This window comes from Oncorhynchus mykiss, chromosome 10 (genome assembly GCF_057628025.1).
Source record: "Oncorhynchus mykiss isolate SJ-2025 chromosome 10, ASM5762802v1, whole genome shotgun sequence".
Classification (NCBI taxonomy): Eukaryota; Metazoa; Chordata; class Actinopteri; order Salmoniformes; family Salmonidae; genus Oncorhynchus; species Oncorhynchus mykiss.
This window is the reverse complement of record NC_143031.1, coordinates 15199421-15221450: the sequence shown is the minus strand read 5'-3', so window position 1 is coordinate 15221450 and position 22030 is coordinate 15199421. Positions and strand designations below refer to the sequence as shown.

Here is a 22030-nt window from a genome sequence, read left to right as displayed (position 1 = left end):
AATAACAATAGTGAGGCTATATACAGGGGGTACCAGTACAGAGTCAATGTGGAGGCTATATACATGTGGGTACCGGTACAGAGTCAATGTGTGGGGGCACCGGTCAGTCGAATATAAACACTAGGTTGAGTTAAAGTGATTTATGCTTAGATAATGACAGAGGGGGGGGCAATGCAAATAGTCTAGGTAGCCATTAGATTAGATGTTCAGTAGTCATATGGCCTGGGGGTAGAAGCTGTTCAGAAGCCTCTTGGACCTAGACTTGGCGCTCCAGCCGTAGCAGAGAGAACAGTCTATGACTAGGGTGGCTGTAGTCTTTGACAATTTTTAGGGCCTTCCTTTGACACCGCCTGGAGGTCCTGGATGGCAGGAAGCTTGGACCCAGTACTGTACTGGGGCGTGCGCACTACCCTCTGTAGTACCGTGCGGTCAAAGGCAGTGATGCAACCAGTTAGGATGCTCTCAATGTCGCAAATCCTGGCTCTTCTCCTGTGCGGACGGTTTTGGGTATAAGCACATAATGGTGGAGATATGTGATGAGGTAGGAAGAGATTATCCTAGATCTGTTGTAAACGGCGGCGGGTTTAAGCCTACTGATGATGCGATATGCAGGAATAAAAATATCAACAGCGCGTGCGCCACAAATAATGCAAGAGGCGAAGGCTTTTTTCACACGCCTGCGTGACTTCTAGAGTGTGACGCTGTAGCACCTCCTCTTACCCCTCCCTTTGTCCAGTTGACAGGATCCTTCTCAGGCAGGATTGGAAACCACTGACAGAGGTATGTCGAAATGTAATACTGTTGCCTATTATGGTGCACTATTGTATCCCTGTTGTGATGGACATTGACCTCTTGGCTTAAATGTTAAGAGATGGCACGTGCATTCACCGCGAAATCAGAAGCAGCCCAGGAGGAGAGATGCTGATAGGCATGCAGCAATGTTAGCTAGCTAGCTGAACAAGGCCTCAAGTAGCTAATACCCTGCTTGAGGTCAACTAAATGTGGCCAACAATTATTTGGATTTATTGAGTTTAGTTACTTTTTCCCTCTGCAAATTGATTAAAACCGCTAGCTATAACCACCGATTATGCGAGGTATGCAGTTGTCCCGTTGTCTACAAATTGCTTGCTAAACCCAGCAGCTAGCTAGTTATCAAGGAAACTTAAGATGTCCAAGCAGTGATGCTTGTGTCACCTTGTTTCATAACCCCTTAGGCATCACGTAGCCAGGTTGCCTGGAAACCCGACGATGACTTGAATTCTATGTCGGCAGAAATGAGCGTTTGAATCAGGAAAGTTCCCTCATCACCTCTAATTTACAAGCCAGAATGTCGAATACAATTATATTTTAACTTACTTTACCGGTTGTCCGTGCGGTTGTTTCTTTTTCAGTTAGGAATGTAAGAAATAATTCCACAGGTACGCTGCAATTGAACTTTGAGTGACCCGACCAAATTCACATTGACACATCTAGATAATTTATTTCTCATTGAAATCTAGTCTAGGAAGCCGTAGAATCTGTTCTATGTGCACTATTCATATGCTTCCCGTTAAGTTCCTTTTGCTTCTTTTACGTTCGGTTTTGTAAATGAACTTCAAACAGCTGAAAATATATTTTACAGCGGTTTAGATGGTACAATAATTGTCTACACAATTGAATTTCTGGATCCAGGAAATGGTGGAGCGATTTCTGCATATTGCACCCTTATATAAACGTCAAAGCGCAGCATGTGCACATTATGAAAATACATGCATGCATACACGCCAAGTTCATGCACTTATTTACATGGTTCTGCTTCAGGTGATAGAAATAGAAAAGGACCAATGTCAGAGCAATCGGCAGACTGTTTAAAGGTGCAATATGCAGAAATCGCCATTAACCTGGTTGCTACAAGTTTAATAGTCAGGCTAATTTCAGTTTGACAAAACAAGCAATGTTTAGAGAATAGTTCTAGGGATGAGCGATTATATCGGTGGACATATCGGAATAGGCCAATTATTAGCTAAACATGTCAACATCTGTATCGGCCCGATGTCTTGTTTAACACCTATGTTAAAAACCCATGTCAAAGCTACCGTGCATACCTATATAACGTATGTGCATGATGTAATGACGCCACATAACATGTTGTGCTACATGTACAACACAGCATTCCTAACCTAGCCCACAATGTCTGCTATGTGGATCAAGCAGTCAACAAGTCGAGCAGTCATTTGAAAGAGTAATAACATTTCAGCGAGACAACTCAAAGGTGAAATCCATTAAAGCCAAGAAAATGGAATTCATTGCCCTTGACAATGTCGTGGGTGATGTTGACTTTCGCCGACTGGTCGAGCACTGGTATACACTACCAAGTGCGCTGTTTTTCAGATGTTGCTTTACCGGAGTTACACAGTAATAGCGTCACTGCTATTAGCTTCACGACATACATTCTATGGAACGCCGTTTGGGTCTTTACATGTCAAAAAATATACATTAGCACTGTTAAAGCTGTACAAAAAAGTCTGCAAACACCGGCCATGAACGATGTGTTTTACAATACCGCGTTGGTAATGAAGCATCATTTGTTTGACCAGTAGAAACTGATGTCATTTTCATTATTCTTAGCAATGATTTAGGAATCCTATTAGCTAGGCAAACAACCTAGTATTAGCTAGGTTGTTTGCCTATTGAAATTGAACTTCATGAAAATAAATACCTACCCTGTTGCCCAAAGCTAACGTTATAAGCAGCCAGCTAGCTTCATCTCATTCATATATCTTTATGTACATATTCTTTATCCCTTTACACTTGTGTGTGTATAAGGACATATCGGACGTTTTGGAATTGTTAGCTAGATTACTCGTTGGTTATTACTGCATTGTCGGAACTAGAAGCACAAGCATTTCGCTACACTCGCATTAACATCTGCTATGTGACAAATAAAATTTGATTTGATCTGGCTAGTGAGGCTCCACCGGAACAGGTTATTGTGGTAGCCACAACTGTGGATTTTTATTTATTTATTTATTTATTTATATTTTACTTTTTACCCCCCTTTTTCTCCCCAATTTCGTGGTATCCAATTGTTAGTAGTTACTATCATGTCTCATCGCTGCAACTCCCGTACGGGCTCAGGAGAGACGAAGGTTGAAAGCCACTGCACGCATCCAACCCGGAGGAAACACCATGCTCCTGGTGACCTGGTTAGTGTGCACTGCGCAAGGCCCGCCACAGGAGTCGCTAGTGAACAATGAGACAAGGATATCCCTACCGGCCTAACCCGGACGATGCTAGGCCCATGGACCTCCCGGTTGCGGCCGGCTGCAACAGAGCCTGGGCTTGAACCCAGAGTCTCTGGTGGCACAGCTAGCTGCGATGCAATGCCTTAGACCACTGAGCCACCCGGGAGGCCACAACAGTGGAATTTGCGGTTTGCCTTCAAAATAAAGTAATTGATGCAAATGAATACAAATAGTATAATTATGCCATACTTTTTATTTTGAAGGCCTTATTGTGGCTAGCTTCACATATGGGTCCGACCACCATTAATCAAATAAAAACTGGCTTATAAATTATTTTAGATAGCTAACTATAGCTACTGAAACAGATTGTCGTGTTATTTGACACGTAAAAAAGTGTTATTTGACGTATCTTTTTTGACACGCAAAGACCCAAACGGCATTCCATAGAAATCCTGGTTGAGAATGAAATGACTGAACAAAGGAACAACGAAACAGCAAGTAAGTTCAAAAAATGTATTTATTGTTTTACTGGTTATGGGGAAATAAATGCCAACAAAATGACCTTTTGGTCAATGTGGTGTGTGCATGTGTCTAACCTTTATTTAACTAAGCAAGTCAGTTAAGAACAAATTCTTATTTCCAATGACGGCCCAGACAACGCTGTTCCAATTGTGCCCCGCCCTATGGGACTCCCAATAACGGCCGGATGTGATGCAGCCTGGATTTGAACCAGGGACTGTAGTGACGCCTCTTGCACTGAGATGCATTGTCTTAGATCGCTTCGTGTGTGTGTGTTAACTGTTTAACTTTACAAAAATGCTTAAAAGGCCGCTAAAATTGAAATATCGGGTATTGGTGTCTGGTTTTTGTGCAAGGAAAGTATCAGATATCGGTATCAACCAAAAATGTCATATCGATGCATCACTAGTGTCAATGCTGTGTCACTAGTGTCGTGTGTGTGTGTGAGAGAGATTGAGAGATTGGAGATGTGTGTAATGTATGTGTTCTGGAATGCTTGACACTTCCTGTCCCCTTCCCAGTGTTCCCCTCTGAGCATGTGCCTGTTGGTCACTAGAGATTATAGTTAATTTTATGGGCTTGTGGAGGCTCGTATTATTTAACTTCAAAGTGTGATGAAATAAGGGTTGTGTAATGCTTGGTGTTGGGTGTCACTAAATCATGCATTTATTTACCACCGGGAGAACAAAGGTACATTTTATTTTTTTTATTTAACTAGGCAAGTCCGTTAAGAACAAATTCTTATTTACAATGACAACCCACTGTTCCCCGGTAGGCCAACTGCCTTGCTCCAGGGCAGAACGACAGATTTTTACCTTGTCAAGGTGTGGTGATTTGAATGCCGTTTGAAGGATTTCAAAAAAATTATATTGAACCTTTTATTTAACTAGGCAAGTCCATTAAGAACAAATTCTTATTTACAATGACTGTCTACACCGGCCTAACCCGGACGATGCTGGGCCAATTGTGCGCCGCCCTATGGGACTCCCAATCACGGACGGTTGTGATACAGCCTGGATTTGAACCAGGGTGTCTAGTGACGCCTCTAGCAGTGAGATGCAGTGCCTTAGACCGCTGCCCACTCGGGAGCCCTGAAGTTGTGGCTGTAGGCTGTGTGGCACACGCTGATGTACAAAATAGGTCTTTGGGTTATACTCTATTTGCAAATTAGCATTGTGCACACATGGGTAGAGGACAAGTGTGCAGTTTAAGCCTAGTCTTGGACTAAAAAGCAAAATCAATGGAGAATGTCAATTGACAATGCTTTTAATTCCAGGATTAGGCTTATTCTTTGTCAGTTAAACCACCCAATAATCTGCCAGCGTCTTTTTTGCAATCTGCAACAAGCAGGTGTTTTCTTATGTTATTTAACATGGAAATCTCTGCCCACTTGTTCTTACATAGTGGAGGTCGTCAATCCAATAATAAAACGAATCTAATCTGCAATTTAGAAATCACTTGTCTATTATTGAGATGGCCCAGTCTAGTGTATTCATTTTGACTGTTGTGAAATCTCTATCCCGGCAAGTGTTATTTTTCTGATGAGTCAGAGTAAACGGGTGAGTCCGTCCAGGCACGGGTGTGCGCATGCCTGCCTGCTTTCCCAATCGGCCCACCCTATCCATCAATGACCCCCTCCATCCATCCCCTTCTCTCCCACGTCCTCCACCAGCAGTGTTCTCTCCCCAGCCTTCCTTGGTGTATCACTGAAGGCCCAGCACACTACTAGTTCTTTATGTCATTGGCGTTGCACGGAGGTTTGTGCCTAATATTTTATAACTAAACCAAGATCGACCACAGCCCGTCCTTTCAAAAGGGAACAAATTAGTCATAGTGGGCAGAACAGCTGTTTCACGTTTATACATCCTTTGAAATATCTGTCTCATTGCTCTGTGTTTGTGCTTTAGTCAAACACAAAGCTCTCAAATTGTATTTTTTTTAAACAGATAATGGCCATTCCTCCAACCTATGTTGACCTTGGCAAGTCAGCCAAGGATGTCTTCACCAAGGGATACGGTGAGCACCTCAGTACTTCTACTCACTATCCATCTACTCAGCCGTGGCTCCTGTCCTGCAGAGAATGAGGAATGGACTTCAGCCTAGTTTTATATCTATTTGGTGAACCCTCTAGTTTAGACTGGCTGTCCTTGGGCAGTGTATTGACTGGGAGACACCGCTGCACAGAGACAGTGAGCCTCAGGCTGTACTATGGGGATTCTTTTGTAAATGGGCCTTGAATAGCCCTTGGGGTTAGCCATAGTACTTTCCTAGGCAAGGGTGGGACTGCCCAGTGGACCAGCACACTGATTCCAAGAGGGGGATGGGAAGCAAGCTGGGGTTGTGAACCGTGGCTGACGCCTGGTATGACAATGTACTCTCTTCTAGCGTATAAACCACATCAAATCAACACACTCACCCGATCAGTCAATGTTATGTAATAGTTCTAATAGATGTAGTTCTAGGCTAGTATTTCGCAGAGGGATTTATTGAACAGTGGTTTATGTGTTCATGTGGTAAAATAAGTCTCCATGAGACTGCATGTGTATTATGGAAATAATTAGAAGCCACGTGTTTACGGATTGCCAGGAATGTTAGTGAAAAGAATTTAACAGAACAGAAATGTATCATCAGTTTGAAGAGCACTCCTAGAATGTTTTGTAATTACAACAGTTTGATTACATTTTCTTCCATGCCTCTCAGGTTTTGGTCTCATCAAGCTGGACTTGAAAACCAAGTCAGAGAATGGACTGGTGAGTTCCACAGCAGAGTTGGTCCGATTACCCCTTGGAGCCAAAAGAGGCACTTGACTCAGTGCTATAAATTAAGTAGTTATCTAGCCGTCTGTCATCATACAACTTAGAGGCCCTCTAGTTATCTTGCTCATTGACAACTGTGAAAGACCTCTGATTGCCAGCTTCACTTTAGATTATTTCACTAGCTGCAAAGGAAAACAAACTATAACATATTTATACTCAAATACAATCAAACACATAGTCTACACACAGATCATTTTTGGCCTATGTGATCCTCAACAATCTAAATCCTCACTGCTTTATAGCATGATCACATCTCACCTTTGACCTCTGTTTGACTCCATTCCCAGGAGTTCACCAGCACAGGATCTGCCAACACGGAGACCAGCAAAGTGGCTGGCACCCTGGAGACCAAGTACAAGTGGGCGGAGCATGGGCTGACCTTCACTGAGAAGTGGAACACTGACAACACTCTGGGCACAGAGATCACTCTGGAGGACCAGGTCAGGATCAGGTGTTCTTTAGATCAGGTTGCAATGTACTCAACTCCGTTTTCTTCAATCAGCAATTGTTAGAAGGGGGCTATAAACCAAGGAGTAATCCCATCACAGGGATGTTAATTGGGGAGGACGGGATCATGGTAATGACTGGAGCGGTATCATTGGAGTGGTATCAAATGCATCAAACAGGTGTTTGATGCCATTCCATTTGTCCCGTTCCGGACATTATTATGAGCCGTCCTCCCCTCAGCAGCCTCCACTGAATCCCATAGTGTAAATATAAAAAAGACCAGCATTCACTGACTTGTTGCAGTTTCATTGATTTATTATATATTTTATGTAAGGGGTGGGAAATTCCAGTCCTCGAGGGCCTGATTGGTGTCACAGTTTTGCTCCAGCTAACACACCTGACTCCAATAATCACCTAATCATAATCTTCAGTTTGGAATGCAATTTGATTAATCAGCTGTGTTTGGTAGGGATGTTGACACCAATCAGGCCCTCCAGGACTGGAGTTGCCCACCCATTTTATGGCAATAGGCATAGGCCTATATTTACATAACTTCACATGTTTAATCTGGTGTGTGGGAGTATCAGTTCCCTATGGACCCCGCCACCCTGTTAAGTGGTGAAATTCTCATAGTAATTCTAGTTCGGCCCATACCTTTTAAATACACAACCATGCTTTCTTAACCATTCTTTCCAACTGTCTCAGAAATTCATTTTTAAACAGTCATGACCAGTCATGGTTTTTCATGAAATTGGATGAAACCACATCAAAGTATGACAAATGACTTGCTTCTACATTGATAAAGTTTGATCATAAAATTATTGGTCCCCTCCCCTGTGTCAAACACTTGGATTCAGGAGGGGATTATTAAGAGGATAAGGTGACATCACCCTAAATCTAATTTTAATACACCAATGGTAAAATGATATTCTCATACCACATTTAAATAAGTACCGCCTTGTAACCAACATTGGAGAAGGCGTGTTTGCAGAGGGGTGTGTTTTATGTAGCTAGATAGCGACTCTACTGGTGCCCAAATTTGACTGTAAGGTGTCAGCTAATATAATTAAAAGTTTTCCCTATTCATCTATGGCAAAGATACTTAGGTTTCCCCTTTCATCTGTGTCTGGTGTTAGCTAGTTACTGGCTAGCTAGGTCTTCTTCTGTGTCTGGTGTTAGCTAGTTACTGGCTAGCTAGGTCTTCTTCTGTGTCTGGTGTTAGCTAGTTACTGGCTAGCTAGGTCTTCTTCTGTGTCTGGTGTTAGCTAGTTACTGGCTAGCTAGGTCTTCTTCTGTGTCTGGTGTTAGCTAGTTACTAGCTAGCTAGGTCTTCTTCTGACACAGTATTCATGTCAACACATCTGGCAGTGCTGCTGTGAACCGCATCACAAGATACATGCCAAATGCTCAATGTATAAAAAATAACACCATTGATGCAATTTCAATGTCGTTTGAGTTGCTTTGTGTATCACCAAATTTGCTTGAGATGATTTTACTGCAACACTGCTCACTGCGTCCAAGTTGCTTGACATAGGTGTTTCAAAGAGCTGTCAGTCAAGGTGAGCTCATGAATATAAGCTCCATGCCCACTTAGCCTGTCTTTTCAAACTTCCTGGTAGTTAGCCATGAGAGAGAGTTTTCTCCATTTTTTTTTGCATTTCTATCCAAAACAAATATAATGGGTGATCTTTTAGTCATTCAAAAGGCTATTTTACATGGGAATCAGAATGACTGTTTGGGACCTTTTTTATTTTATTTTTTATTTTTTTATTAAGGGTAACTCTCAACCCCAATATCACCCTTTGTCCAACCCCTTAAAAAAATGCATTCAGGTGAAGTTGTGGGTAGGGGGAATTGCTCATAAATATACATTTTGGGGGTGGGTGAATGTAGTTGTACCTGAGCTCAACACTTTCTTGCTAAAGCATACTTACCTGAAGTTCAGTGATACGCTCTGATAATAAAATGATGTGCATCACGAGCAAATACGGCTGTGGACCTTTTAGCTCACAGTGGTATGCCACTGAGATTCTGACAGCTATTGCCACTGGCGGTATAAATTTGAATCCCTCATGGGGCGCAAATTTTTGAAAATTTGAAATGTGAACTCATGTTTATTGTGGTGTTGGGAAGAAAAATACAATTATCACCTTGACAATTAAGATTAGGGGCTCAATCCAACCCACATTGCAGTATTTACGCAGTACCTCTTTTTCTAACGGTCAAATTAACTGTATGAAAAACATACAACTACTACCAGGGCGAACCCGTTCACAGGTATGCTTTAACCTTTCAGAATTAAAGTGTGTGGGCACGGGATGACTATTGTAAATAAAGGATGAACAAATAATTAATCTGCTACATGTGGATTAGAACTCCCAGCCAGTGAAATATGAGTGACCTGTGTTTTAGAGGACTGCGCCTCCAATCAGTCATAGCAATTCGGGGAAAAATCTACTCGTTGATACGATGGTTGTAGCTACGAATATAAACATATATTCTCTTCATAGACTACTTTTTTCCCCCCATTAAAGCACATAGCTTACTGTTTCATACACATCTAAAACCTTGAATTTAGGCAAGGAAGCGTCATGTTAAATATATTGGCACACTCCACTTACCAAGACCATTGCCAAATAAGGCACGCTGTCACCTGCTTTTACAGTAAGCATTGAAGTGGTACCACCCAGCACATCTACAGTAGAAGGGAGTGTATTTCATACCACCCCCTCCCTTGAGGTGGTACCACCCAGCACATCTAGAAGGGAGTGTATTTCATACCAACCCCTCCCTTGAGATGATATTAGGTGCCTCAACATCATGACTTCAGTGGTAGAGTTGAACTGCTAGGAGCAAAAAGAGCTAGATTTACTACTAAAAGACCAAAATATATCACTTGTGCAATGTACTGTCAAAATGAAGACTACTATAACTAAGCCTGAAACATCTGGTTTTGGATTATAATATTTTCTTCTTCATGAAAGTTACTCTTTAATTCTGATTCATTCACGCTCTCCATCTCTCTCTTTTTCTCCCCTCAGTTGGCCAAAGGGCTTAAATTGACGTTTGATTCCTCCTTCTCGCCAAACACTGGGTAAGAAATTACTATCCATTTAATTGCTTCACATTATTAATGAATTGAAATAAATGTCATTACACAATACATCACACAATACATGATGAAAAGGAATTTTCTGTTGAATATAGGTCATTGGATGTATCCTGCCATTCTGACACTGTATTACCTCACACTGACAAGTTCCTTCCGCCATCCCTCACCTCTCTGCTTTAGCAAGAAGAGTGGTAAGATCAAGACCGGCTATAAGAGGGAGCACCTCAACCTGGGCTGTGATGTGGACTATGACATCAACGGGACGGCAGTGCACGGCGTGGCGGTGGTGGGCCACGAGGGCTGGCTGGCCGGCTACCAGGTGACCTTCGAGGCCGGGAAGAACAGGGTCACCCAGAGCAACTTTGCCGTGGGCTACAAGACCGATGAGTTCCAGCTCCACACGAATGTGTAAGTAGATAGAATTAAATTAATAGATACGGAAATGTGGTTCAGGTAGGCCTCCGCGCTTCAGCAAACAATGGAAGTAAGATGGGTGCTCAACAACAACAACAACAACAATGACAGTAAGCCAGTAACGTGGGGCTTAACAACAATGACACTAAGCCAGTGATCGGTCTTAACAACAATGACAGTAATCCAGTGATGGTGCTTAAGGACCCTGAACATGGTCTTTAGGGTCGATTTACAGTGATGAAGCATTTTGTTTATGTGACTCATTCAGTAGTAATACCCTCAACTGAGTGTTGCAAGCACCAAATCAAATGTTATTGGTCATGTACACATATTTATCTATCAGACCTACCATCCTTCAACCAACCAAGCCTTTTAAACCACTAGTGAGTAAAATGTTGTTTCCAGCTCTTTGAGAACTGACCTTGTCTGGACAATAGCAACTCTAAGCACTCTGTCTGGCCCCCTCAGATGCAGACTGGCAGTTATTTTAGTCCCACTGTATCCCACAGTGATGGGATTTGTGAAAGGGCTTTGTCAGAAGAGGAAGGTGGATAGTATAGTAAGCTAACCTCCTGCTGTGACCTGTCCTCCCAGTCATGATCACTTGTTTTGACAAGGTCAATTAGCTCTGAGACGTTGCTCTTTAATCCTTTGACAGCTCATCCTTGATATATACAGGTAACTGCCAAAATAAAGGAAACGCCAATCTAAAGTGCCTTAACAGGGTGTTGGGCCAGAACAGCTTCTATCCTCCTTGGCATAGATTCTACAAGTGTCTGGAACTCTATTGGAGGGATGCAACACCATTCTTCCACAAGAAATTCCATAATTTGCTGTTTTGTTGATGGTGGTAGAAAACACTGTCTCAGGCGCCACTCCAGAATCTCCCATCAATGTTCATTTGGGTTGATATCTGGTGACTGAGATGGTCATGGCATATGGTTTACATTTTTTCATGCTCACCAAACCATTCAGTGACCACTCGTGCCCTGTGGATAGGCGTATTGTCATCCTATGGGGGGGCATAGGCATGGTAGCCAAAATAATGGCCAGATTTTGTTTTTATACATGACCCTAAGCATGATGGGATGTCAATTGATTCATTCAGAAACCACATCTCTGTGGAACCAACTGCTTTCAATGTACTTTGTAGCCCTCATTTACTCAGGTGTTTCCATTATTTTTGGCAGTTACATGTAGGTCTGCTGGTTAAGATTGTGACATTGATCGTCTGATTGCAATTCATGTGATGGGTAATTCATGTTTTTGTATAGATCATGGATACTCTGTAAAGCAGTATCTTAAAAAAAAAAAATGAAATGCACAAGGCTATATATGTCTATTGGAATGGATTCGGTTTTTGATATGTATGTATGTATGTATGTATGTATGTATGTATGTATGTATGTTATGTATGTTATGTATGTTATGTATGTTATGTATGTTATGTATGTATGTATGTATGTATGTATGTATGTATGTATGTATCAAAAACCGAATCCATTCCAATAGACATAGCAAGGCCTTGTGCATTTCATTTTTTTTTTTAAGATACTGCTTTACAGAGTATCCATGATCTATACAAAAACATGAATTACCCATCACATGAATTGCAATATATATATGTATGTATGTGTGTGTGTGTGTATATATATATATATATATATATATTCGCTAGTTCCCACGGCCTTCTGTATTCTGTATTCAAAGTATCACCCTCATAGTGATGAATAAGCTTGTTTTTCATAACAGAAATGATGGCACAGAGTTTGGTGGGTCCATCTACCAGAAGGTGAATGACCAGCTGGAGACAGCAGTTAACCTGGCCTGGACCGCTGGTAACAGCAACACTCGCTTTGGCATCGCAGCCAAGTACCAGATCGATGCCGACGCAGCCTTCTCGGTAAGAGGCCACAAGCTAGTCCTCACTGGCTGAGACTTGATCTCTGCCTGGGGTCATGTTCTGGGCACGAGTAGAGAGCTGCTAGGCTAATCAGTTTAACATTATTTATTGAAGCATTGTTGTATTTAAGTACCTCTTGATTGAATCCTAAATGTTGTTTTTTCATGACCACCTTCCTGTTTCTCCTACAGGCCAAAGTGAACAATTCTAGTCTTGTTGGCCTGGGATACACTCAGACTCTGAAGCCTGGTGAGTATATTGTTTTACATTTATTATAAAACTGTTATTTGACAATTTTCCTCCATGCCAGTGACGTCTTGATGAAACGTGCAGTAAAAAGCAGTTGAAATGTCTTTCTGCTGTATGTAGGGCAGAAAGGACAACGGCAGTTCAGTGGTTGCTCCACTAAAGTTTTGTGGTTATGCTGCGGTACTTAGAAGTAATTTCTCATTTAGTACAGTACCCTGCGTCACCACTTCATTTCTCCAGACCAGTGCAAGGGGGAGTTAGAGCACTGCCTATGCTTTTGGGTCCTACTCTGTCTCTAACTGACAATGAGTGGGTGACATAAACCTAAATAGAAACAGATAATTGTGCACAACTTCAGTATTACTAAAACTGTTGTTACACTAAGGATTTTATTCTATTAGGATGATTTTGCTCTTACTGTAGTACTGTAGGCCACTCCCAACCGGTCACATTGTACAGCGCCTGAGTGGTGCAACGGTCTAAGACACTGTCTAGCAGTGCAAACTGTGTTGTTACAGATGCTGGTTCAATACCTGTGCCGGCCTCGACTGGCAGACCCATGAGATGACTGTAGGTTTTTGGTTTCTCTCCCTTTAAAAGCAGAAATAAATAATTCTAAGTAACAAACTGGCTTTATTTACAAATTAGTAACAGTCTCACCCCATGTTCAGGAATGGCCTTTTTCTCTCTTATTTTACGTTATTTGAAAACAAAATAATCTCCAAATAGTTTTTTTAAACAAAGCGATGATTATTAATTTAGAATTATATAAAAGCCCCTTGGATATTCTCACATATATATTATTAACCCTGTTATTAGCAGGACAATATATATATTGGTCATATGGGTCATGGCTCCCGAGTGTCACACAATGGGATTTCCTTGCAGATCTCCAGCTGTATCCACTGTTATGTATCACATCCGAGTCCCATAGGGCGGCGCACAAATGGCCCAGTGTTTCTCTCCCTCTAAAAACAGAAATAAAATGTTTTGGCCTTTACAAATATTATTTTGGCCTTTTATTCAGATTACCATCATTCACTTTAGTATTTTTTTAAGGAAATAATCTCTTAATATCGTTATATTATCCCTTCCATATTACCATGAATGAGTGACTCACTCATTCATGACTTTGGATCAAAATAAATAAGTTTAACCATTCATTCTGATAGTCTTTAATAAAGAAAATGTTTTGGTTATCCTGACCTGGACACCATGTACAGTATTATAATATCCCATTATGGGCTATTAGCAGGACAATATACCTTTACCAACACCTCTCTGTATTTATACTTTGTGGATGGGGCCTCCCCAGTGGCGCAGCTGTCTAAGTCACCCCAATGCAAAATGCGTTGCTACAGATGCAGGTTTGATACCCGTGCCGGCTGCCACCGGGAGACCCATGAGGCGGCTTTTGGTTTTAATTTAGAATCCTCCAATCCTCTATTATTGGCAGAGAGTCATGTTATATTTTTCGATATACTGTATACCGTAGGCGACATGAGTCTCACTAGTGTTGAGTAATGTGCTGTTAAAAGTGGTGTAGATCTTATTTATTTAAAGAACATATTGCACCTGTACTTAGCCTATCTATCTACCTACCTCATCCCCATACTGGTATTTATTTATTTTGCTCCTTTGCACCCCAGTATTTTTACCTGCACATTCATCTTCTGGCGATCTACCATTCCAGTGTTTAATTGTTATATTGTAATTACTTCGCCACCATGGCCTATTTATTTCCTTAACTTACCTCATTTGCACTCACTGTATATAGACTTTTTGTTTTCTTTTGTTCTACTGTATTACTGACTGTATGTTTTGTTTATTCCATGTGTAACTCTGTGTTGTTGTATGTGTCGAATTGCTACGCTTTATCTTGGCCAGGTCGCAGTTGCAAATGAGAACTTGTTCTCAACTAGCCTAGCTGGTTAAATAAAGGTGAAATAAAATAAAAAAGTTAGAAGCAATAGGAGTTGAAGCAATGGCCTACAACCATTTTTTGCACCGTTTTGTATTGCTCTGAAACAAGCATGGGGACTGGTCTTGATAAATCAATGCAATTTTTATTTTAACTGAATCTCTGTTTGAGTATTGGATAGACTACAATTATGGTGTAGAAATGCTATCCTCTTAGTGTAACCTTTTTATTTAACTAGGCTAGTCAGTTAAGAACAAATTCTTATTTACAAGGACAGCCTACTTATTCCTCCCCGTCGGGGAATTGAACCCCGGTCTCCCGTGTGCCCGCACGACACGGCGAGTCTTTGACTAAATAGCCCAGTACTGTAGCCTACTCCCGACCGTCACTTTGTACAGCGCCATATTTTCCGTTCCATCCTAATGGAAAGCAAGAGTGTTTTTCATTTTTCTTGGAATAGGAACACCATAATATTAATTAAATTAATCCCAAACTCTAAAAGTAATTGGAAAGGTACAGTTGAAGTCGGAAGTTTACATACACCTTAGCCAAATACATTTAATCCTAGTAAAGATTCCCTGTCTTAGGTCAGTTAGGATCACCACTTTATTTTAAGAATGTGAAATGTCAGAATAATAGTAGAGAATGATTTCTTTCAGCTTTTTATTTCTTTCATCACATTTTCAGTGGGTCAGAAGTTTACATACACTCAATTAGTATTTGGTAGCATTGCCTTTAAATTGTTTAACTTTGGTCAAATGTTTCAGATAGCCTTCCACAAGTTTCCCACAATAGGTTGGGTGCATTTTGGCCCATTCCTCCTGACAGAGCTGGTGTAACTGAGTCAAGTTTGTAGGCCTCCTTGCTTGCGCATGCTTTTTCAGTTCTGCCCACAAATTTTCTATGGGGTTGAGGTCAGGGCTTTGTGATGGCCACTCCAATACCTTTTACTTTGTTATCCTTAAACCATTTTGCCACAACTTTGGAAAAATTACTTGTCATGCACAAAGTAGATGTCCTAACCGACTTGCCAAAACTATAGTTTGTTAACAAGAAATTTGTGGAGTGGTTGAAAACCGAGTTTTAATGACTCCAACCTAAGTGTATGTAAACTTCTGACTTCAACTGTAGATACAAGTGATTTGTGACATTGTGGTTACAATAAAGAATGTAAACAAGATGCTGTGTTTTTATTTACAGTAGTGATGGACAGCTGGTGGCATTTTGAAAACTGGTTTTCAAACACTTGTAGCCCGATTGGCAGGACAATATACCTTTACCAACACCTCTCTGTATTTTCATACTTTGTGGATGGGGGCTCCCGCAGTGCAACATGCGTTGCCACAGATGCAGGTTTGATACCTGTGCCGGCTGCCACCGGGAGACCCATGAGGCGGCTTTTGGTTTTAATTTAGAATCCTCCAATCCTCTATATGTAATTATTGGCGGAGAGTCACGTTATACTGTAGGCCTACCGTAGGCGACATGAGTCTCACTAGTGTTGAGTAATGTGGTGCAGGTCTTATTTATTTAAAGAGCATATTGAAGTTTGACGCAATAGGATTTGAAGCAATAGCCTACTACTATTTTAGCACTGTTTCGTGCTGCTCTGAAACAAGCATGGGGACTGGTCTTGATAAATCAATGCGATTTTTATTTTCACTGACTCTCCGTTTGGTTATTGGTTAGACTACAATTATGGTGTAGAAATGTTATGCTCTTAGTGAAACCTTTTTATTTAACTAGGCTAGTCAGTTAAGAACAAATTCTTATTTACAAGGACAGCCTACTTATTCCTCCCCGTCGGCGAATTGAACCCCGGTCTCCCGTGTGCCCGCACGACACGGCGATTCTTTAGCTAAATAGCCCAGTACTGTAGCCTACTCCCGACCGTCACTTTGTACAGCGCCATATTTTCTGTTCCATCCTAAAGGAAACCCGGAGGGTTTTTCTTGGAATTGAAACAACCATAATATTAATCAAGCAAAATGTCTTAATCAGTCCCATATACTATGTTCTTACAAAAAAGGTTTTACCCTTCAATAGTGGCTGTACTAGAGAATGTATCAAAGGCCTCTTAAAGATGCCCTCTAGTGGTCAAACTAGCACTAACTACCATTAATGGTACCAGTGGTTGGCACTTAAATAATTTGCCGTAGAATTCTGCGGCACCACGCAAGCTGTGCTGCAGTACGCTACAACATTTTAAAGGACGAACCACTGTAGGCACTTGACCTCAGCCAGTCAATGAGCCCTGATCTTGTCACTTGACCTCCTCAGCCAGTCAATGAGCCCTGATCTTGTCACTTGTAACTCCTGCCAAAGTCACCTTGCTGATGCCTTGTCTTTCTGTCCGCAGGAATTAAGCTGACCCTCTCTGCTCTCCTGGATGGGAAAAACATTAACGCTGGTGGGCACAAGCTCGGTCTTGGACTCGAGTTTGAGGCATAAGGCATGGAACGCAACAACAAATATTTTATTGAAATAGCTATCCTCACAACCTTGTTTCCCTTACAGTAGATGTGCTATGGTTGAGGTGAGGCGGCATACAAGGTCAAATCACGCTACAGTTGATATGCTACTTTTACAGGACCACTTCAGAGAAATTATTTTGGAATACAGGGCCCAGTTTAGAATAAAACTATAACAAGTTTAAAGGTAGAGTCTGCAAAATGTTAAAATGGGAAAGCTCTGTTGTGCATTTGTATTTCACTACAATCATGTAAACACTTTACTTTTATTATCTTTGTTTCAATAAGGATAAGAGAAAATAAGATACTGTTGGTCAAAAAAGGGCTTTGCAGGAGTTAGTAAACAGTTTACTTTCTGTCCACAAGGTGGTGCTGTTGCATGACATTCCTTGGCGAAGGTGATCTATTCCTCTGTACTGGAGTTCTCTCATTGTAAACTGACAAAGAAGGGAAGTGTCTAAGATATATTATTATGGGTTCGTGGTTTTTCACTTAAGCAGTAGTAGCTCTGAGGCACTAAAACCCTGTTGTGTACATCCAGGATTCATTCCAAATGGCACTGTTCCCTATGTAGGGAACTACATTTTAGGGAATCGGATGCTATTTGGGACAGATTCAGTTTTTTTTTTTTTGTCTCACTTGTCTTTCTGTGCAGTTGGTGTGAATTGTCTTTTGTTACATTGGTCAAATAGAGCAAAAATACTATAATTCAATACTTAACCCACCTGTGATGTTTAAGACAAACCTCTGTCAATTGTTCCTAAAAAGAACAGGGAAGGTAACATGTCCTGCACACTATTCAACATCCCTCTTAATACATTATGCTTTGGTGAAAAGAGATGAATGGTAGTCTTCCGATGATTGTGTTGGAACAGACCAACTGCACCTGACAGTGTTAAATAAATACCAACAACCTCTTGAGTATGCCTTTGTGCTTTTTTTCACCCATAATGATTATGGAAATAAATGCCTTGGATTTGCTTTAGTGCTATATTCTCATATCTACCACAGATTGCTAAGTCGTACTGAAATTTGTCCCCCAAAACATGATCAGTGTCATTTTCATCATCCATGGCATTAGCCGGCTACCATTGCCAAACGTGACAACCATGGGACTTGACAGACACAAATTTGGCACCAGGCTATGATAGCATCACAGTTAGGGCCGTGCATATACCTTTCAGGGGGCAGGTGCTCAAAATGGGGAAAGGGAACCCCCCCCCCCCCCCCCACACACACACACACACACACTTTTTTACTTGCAGAATTCATGTCTTGAAATCCATAACATACCAAATGCCTATGTAGTAAAAATGTTACATTGTTTATCATATACATATTTCTGCAACAAGATATCTCTATCTTAAAGGTGCAATATGCAGAAATCGCACCACCATTTCCTGGCTGTGAAAATTCTAATAATTTACCTAATTTCTGTTTGTGACAAAACAAGCAATGTAGATAATCCTTGTACCGTCTAAACATTGACAGAGCTGGTGTAACTGAGTCAGGTTTGTAGGCCTCTTTGCTCACACACGCTTTTTCAGTTCTGCCCACACATTTTCTATAGGACTGAGGTCAGGGCTTTGGGATGGCCACTCCAATACCTTGACTTTGTTGTCCTTCAGCCATTTTGCCACAACTTTGGAAGTATGCTTGGGGCATTGTCCATTTGTGACCAAGTTTTAACTTCCTGGCTGATGTCTTGAGATGTTGCTTCAATATATCCACGTAATTTTCCTACCTCATGATGCCATCTATTTTGTGGAGTGCACCAGTTTCTCCTGCAGAAAAGCACACCCACAACATGATACTGCCACCCCGTGCTTCACGGTTGGGATGGTGTTCTTCGTCTTAAAAGCATGCCCCTTTTTCCTCCAAACATAATGATGGTCATTATGGCCAGATAGTTATATTTTTGTTTCCTCAGAACAGAGGACATTTCTCCGAAAAGTACGATCTTTGTCCCCATGTGCAGTTGCAAACCGTAGTCTGGCATTTTTATGGTGGTTTTGGAGCAGTGTATTCTTCCTTGCGGAGCGGCCTTTCAGGTTATGTCGATATTGGACTCGTTTAGCTGTGGATATAGATACTTTTATACCTGTTTCCTTCAGCATCTTCATGAGGTTCTTTGCTGTTGTTCTGGGATTGATTTGCACTTTTCTCACCAAAGTATGTTCATCTCTAGGAGACAGAACCATTTCCTTCCTGAGCGGTATCATTGCTGCACGGTCCCATGGTGTTTATACTTGCGTACTATTGTTTGTACAGATGAACGTGGTACCTTCAGGCATTTAGAAATTGCTCCCAAGGATGAACCAGACTTGTGGTCTTGGCTGATTTCTTGAGATTTTCCCGTGAAGTCAAGCAAAGAGGCACTGAGTTTGAAGGTAGGCCTTGAAATACATCCACAGGTACACCTACAATTGACTCAAATTATGTCAATTAGTCTATCAGAAGCTTCTAGAGCCATGACATTTTCTGGAATTTTCCAAGCTGTTTAAAGGCACATTCAACTTAGTGTATGTTAACTTCTGATCCACTGGAATTGTGATACAGTGAATTATAAGTGAAAAAATCTGTCTGTAAACAATTGTTGAAAAAAACACTTGTGTCATGCACGAACTAGATGTCCTAACCGACTTGCCAAAACTATAGTTTGTTAACAAGACATTTGTGGAGTGGTTGAAAAACGAGTTTTAATGACTCCAACCTAAGTGTATGTAAACTTCCGACTTCAACTGTATATACATTGGCTGCATTCCAAACACTTAACAGACACACCCTCAACCCACAAATTAGGTGGACACCTCTGATGACATATCATGACGTCTGATGAGTATACACTTAAAATCAAATTCAAATAAAATGTTATTGGTCAAATGCACATGGTTAGCAGATGTTAATGTAGCAAAATGCTTGTGCTTCTAGTTCTGACAGTGCAGTAATATCTAACAAGTAATCTAACAATTCCCCAACAACTACCTAATACACGCATATCTAAAGGGATGGAATAAGAATATGTACATATAAATAAATGGATGAGCGATGGCCGAGCGGCATAGGCATGGTGCAATAGATGGTATAAGGTACAGTATATACATATGAGATGAGTAATGTAAGATATGTTAACATTATTAAAGTGGCATTGTTTAAAGTGACTAGTGATCCATTTATTAAAGTGGCTGATGATGTGAGTCACTATGTAGGCAGCAGCCTATCTGAGTTAGTGATTGCTGTTTAGCAGTCTGATGGCCTTGAGATCGAAGCTGCTTTTGAGTCTCTCGGTCCTAGCTTTGAAGCACCTGTACTGACTTCGCCTTCTGGATGGTAGTGGGGTGAACAGGTGTAATGGATGTGAAATGGCTAGCTAGGTAGCGGTGCGCACTAGTGGCGTTTCAATCGGTGACGTCACTTGCTCTGAGACCTTGAAGTAGTAGTTGCTCTGCAAGGGCCGCGGCTTTTGTGGAGCGATGGGTAACGATGCTTCGAGGGTGACTGTTGTTGATGTGTGCAGAGGGTCCCTGGTTCGCGCCCGGGTATGGGTGAGGGGACGGTCTAAAGTTATACTGTTACATTGATGCTGTTGACCCGGATCACTGGTTGCTGCGGAAAAGGAGGAGGTCAATAGGGGGGTGAGTGTAACAGATGTGAAACGGCTAGCTAGTTAGCGGTGGTGCGCGCTAAATAGCGTTTCAATCGGTGACGTCACTTGCTCTGAGACCTTGAAGTAGTGGTTCCCCCTGCTCTGCAAGGGCCGTGGCTTTTGTGGAGCATTGGGTAACGATGCTTCGTGGGTGACTGTTGTTGATGTGTGCAGAGGGTCCCTGGTTCGCGCACGGGTATGGGCAAGGGGACGGTCTAAAGTTATACTGTTACACATGCAGTGGCTCGGGTGGTTGTTGTCCTTGATCTTTTTGGCCTTCGTGACATCGGGTACTGTAGGTGTCTTGGAGGGCAGGTAGTTTGCCCCCGGTGATGCGTTGTGCAGACCACACCACTCTCTGGACAGCCTTGCAGTTGCCATACCAGGCATTGATACAACCCATCAGGATGCTCTCGATTGTGCATCTGTAAAAGTTTGTCAGGGTTTTAGGTGACAAGCCAAATTTCTTCCGCCTCCTGAGGTTGATGAGGCGCTGTTGCGCCTTCTTCACCACACTCTGTGTGGGTGGACCATTTCAGTTTGTCTGTGATGTGTATGCTGAAGAACTTAAAACTTTCTACCTTTCCACAGCCTACAGGGAGGAGGTGAAGGCATTCGGAGTGTGGTATCAGGAAAACCACCTCTCACTCAATATCAACAAAACAGGAGATGAACGTGGACTAAAGGAAACAGCAGAGGGAGCACCCCCTCTGGGACAGAGGGGGGTGCTCCCTCTGCTGAGCACGCACCCTTGTGGGGCCCCAGTGTTGAAGGTCAGCGAAGTGGAGATGTTGTTTCCTACCTTCACCACCTGGGGGCGTCCAGTCAGAAAGTCCAGGACCCTATTGCACAGGGCTGGGTTGAGACCCAGGGCCTCCAGCTTAATGATAAGCTTGGAGGGTACTATGGTGTTGAATGCTGAGCTGTTGTCAATTAACAGCATTCTTACATAGGTATTCCTCTTGTCCAGATGGGATAGGGCAGTGTGATGGCGATTGCATCATCTGTGGACCTGTTGGAGCAGTATACAAACTGAAGTGGGTCTAGTGTGGCAGGTAAGGTGGAGGTGATATGATTCTTGACTCTCTTGATTCTTGATTCTAGTCTCTCAAAACACTCCATGATGACAGAAGTGAGTGCTACAGGGCGGTAGTCATCTAGTTCAGTTATCTTTGCCTTCTTGGGTACAAGAACAATGGTGGCCATCTTGAAGCATGTGGGGACAGCAGACTGGGATAGGGAGCGATTGAATATGTCCGTAAACACTCCAGCCAGCTGGTCTGCACATGCCCTGAGGACGCAGCTAGG

The 22030-nt window shown here is 41.9% G+C and overlaps 1 protein-coding gene and 1 long non-coding RNA gene across 2 annotated transcripts; one reads left to right on the top strand and one right to left on the bottom strand.

The window, feature by feature from the left end:
* The first annotated feature begins 734 nt into the window (after window positions 1-734).
* LOC110533382 (non-selective voltage-gated ion channel VDAC1) lies at window positions 735-17997 on the top strand. Its single transcript, XM_021617520.3, has 9 exons — window positions 735-780; window positions 5690-5759; window positions 6444-6493; window positions 6847-6999; window positions 10048-10100; window positions 10299-10526; window positions 12285-12435; window positions 12627-12684; window positions 16965-17997. Exons 2-9 carry the CDS (start codon window positions 5693-5695, stop codon window positions 17054-17056), a joined length of 852 nt encoding a protein of 283 aa, XP_021473195.2. The 5' UTR covers window positions 735-780; window positions 5690-5692; the 3' UTR covers window positions 17057-17997.
* On the bottom strand, window positions 14137-17995 carry LOC149979944 (uncharacterized). Its single transcript, XR_016483580.1, has 2 exons — window positions 16878-17995; window positions 14137-16840 (listed from the first exon to the last, which is right to left on the bottom strand). It is a non-coding gene; the product is annotated as an uncharacterized LOC149979944 (long non-coding RNA).
* Window positions 17998-22030: the final 4033 nt, after the last annotated feature.

Coding starts and splice junctions, on each gene's coding strand:
- LOC110533382 (XM_021617520.3), top strand. CDS start 5,693: ATGGCCATTCCTCCAACCTATGTTGACCTTGGCAAGTCAGCCAAGGAT. Junction 6,494..6,846: donor CCAAGTCAGAGAATGGACTG/GTGAGTTCCACA, acceptor CTCCATTCCCAG/GAGTTCACCAGCACAGGATC. Junction 10,527..12,284: donor TTCCAGCTCCACACGAATGT/GTAAGTAGATAG, acceptor TTTTCATAACAG/AAATGATGGCACAGAGTTTG.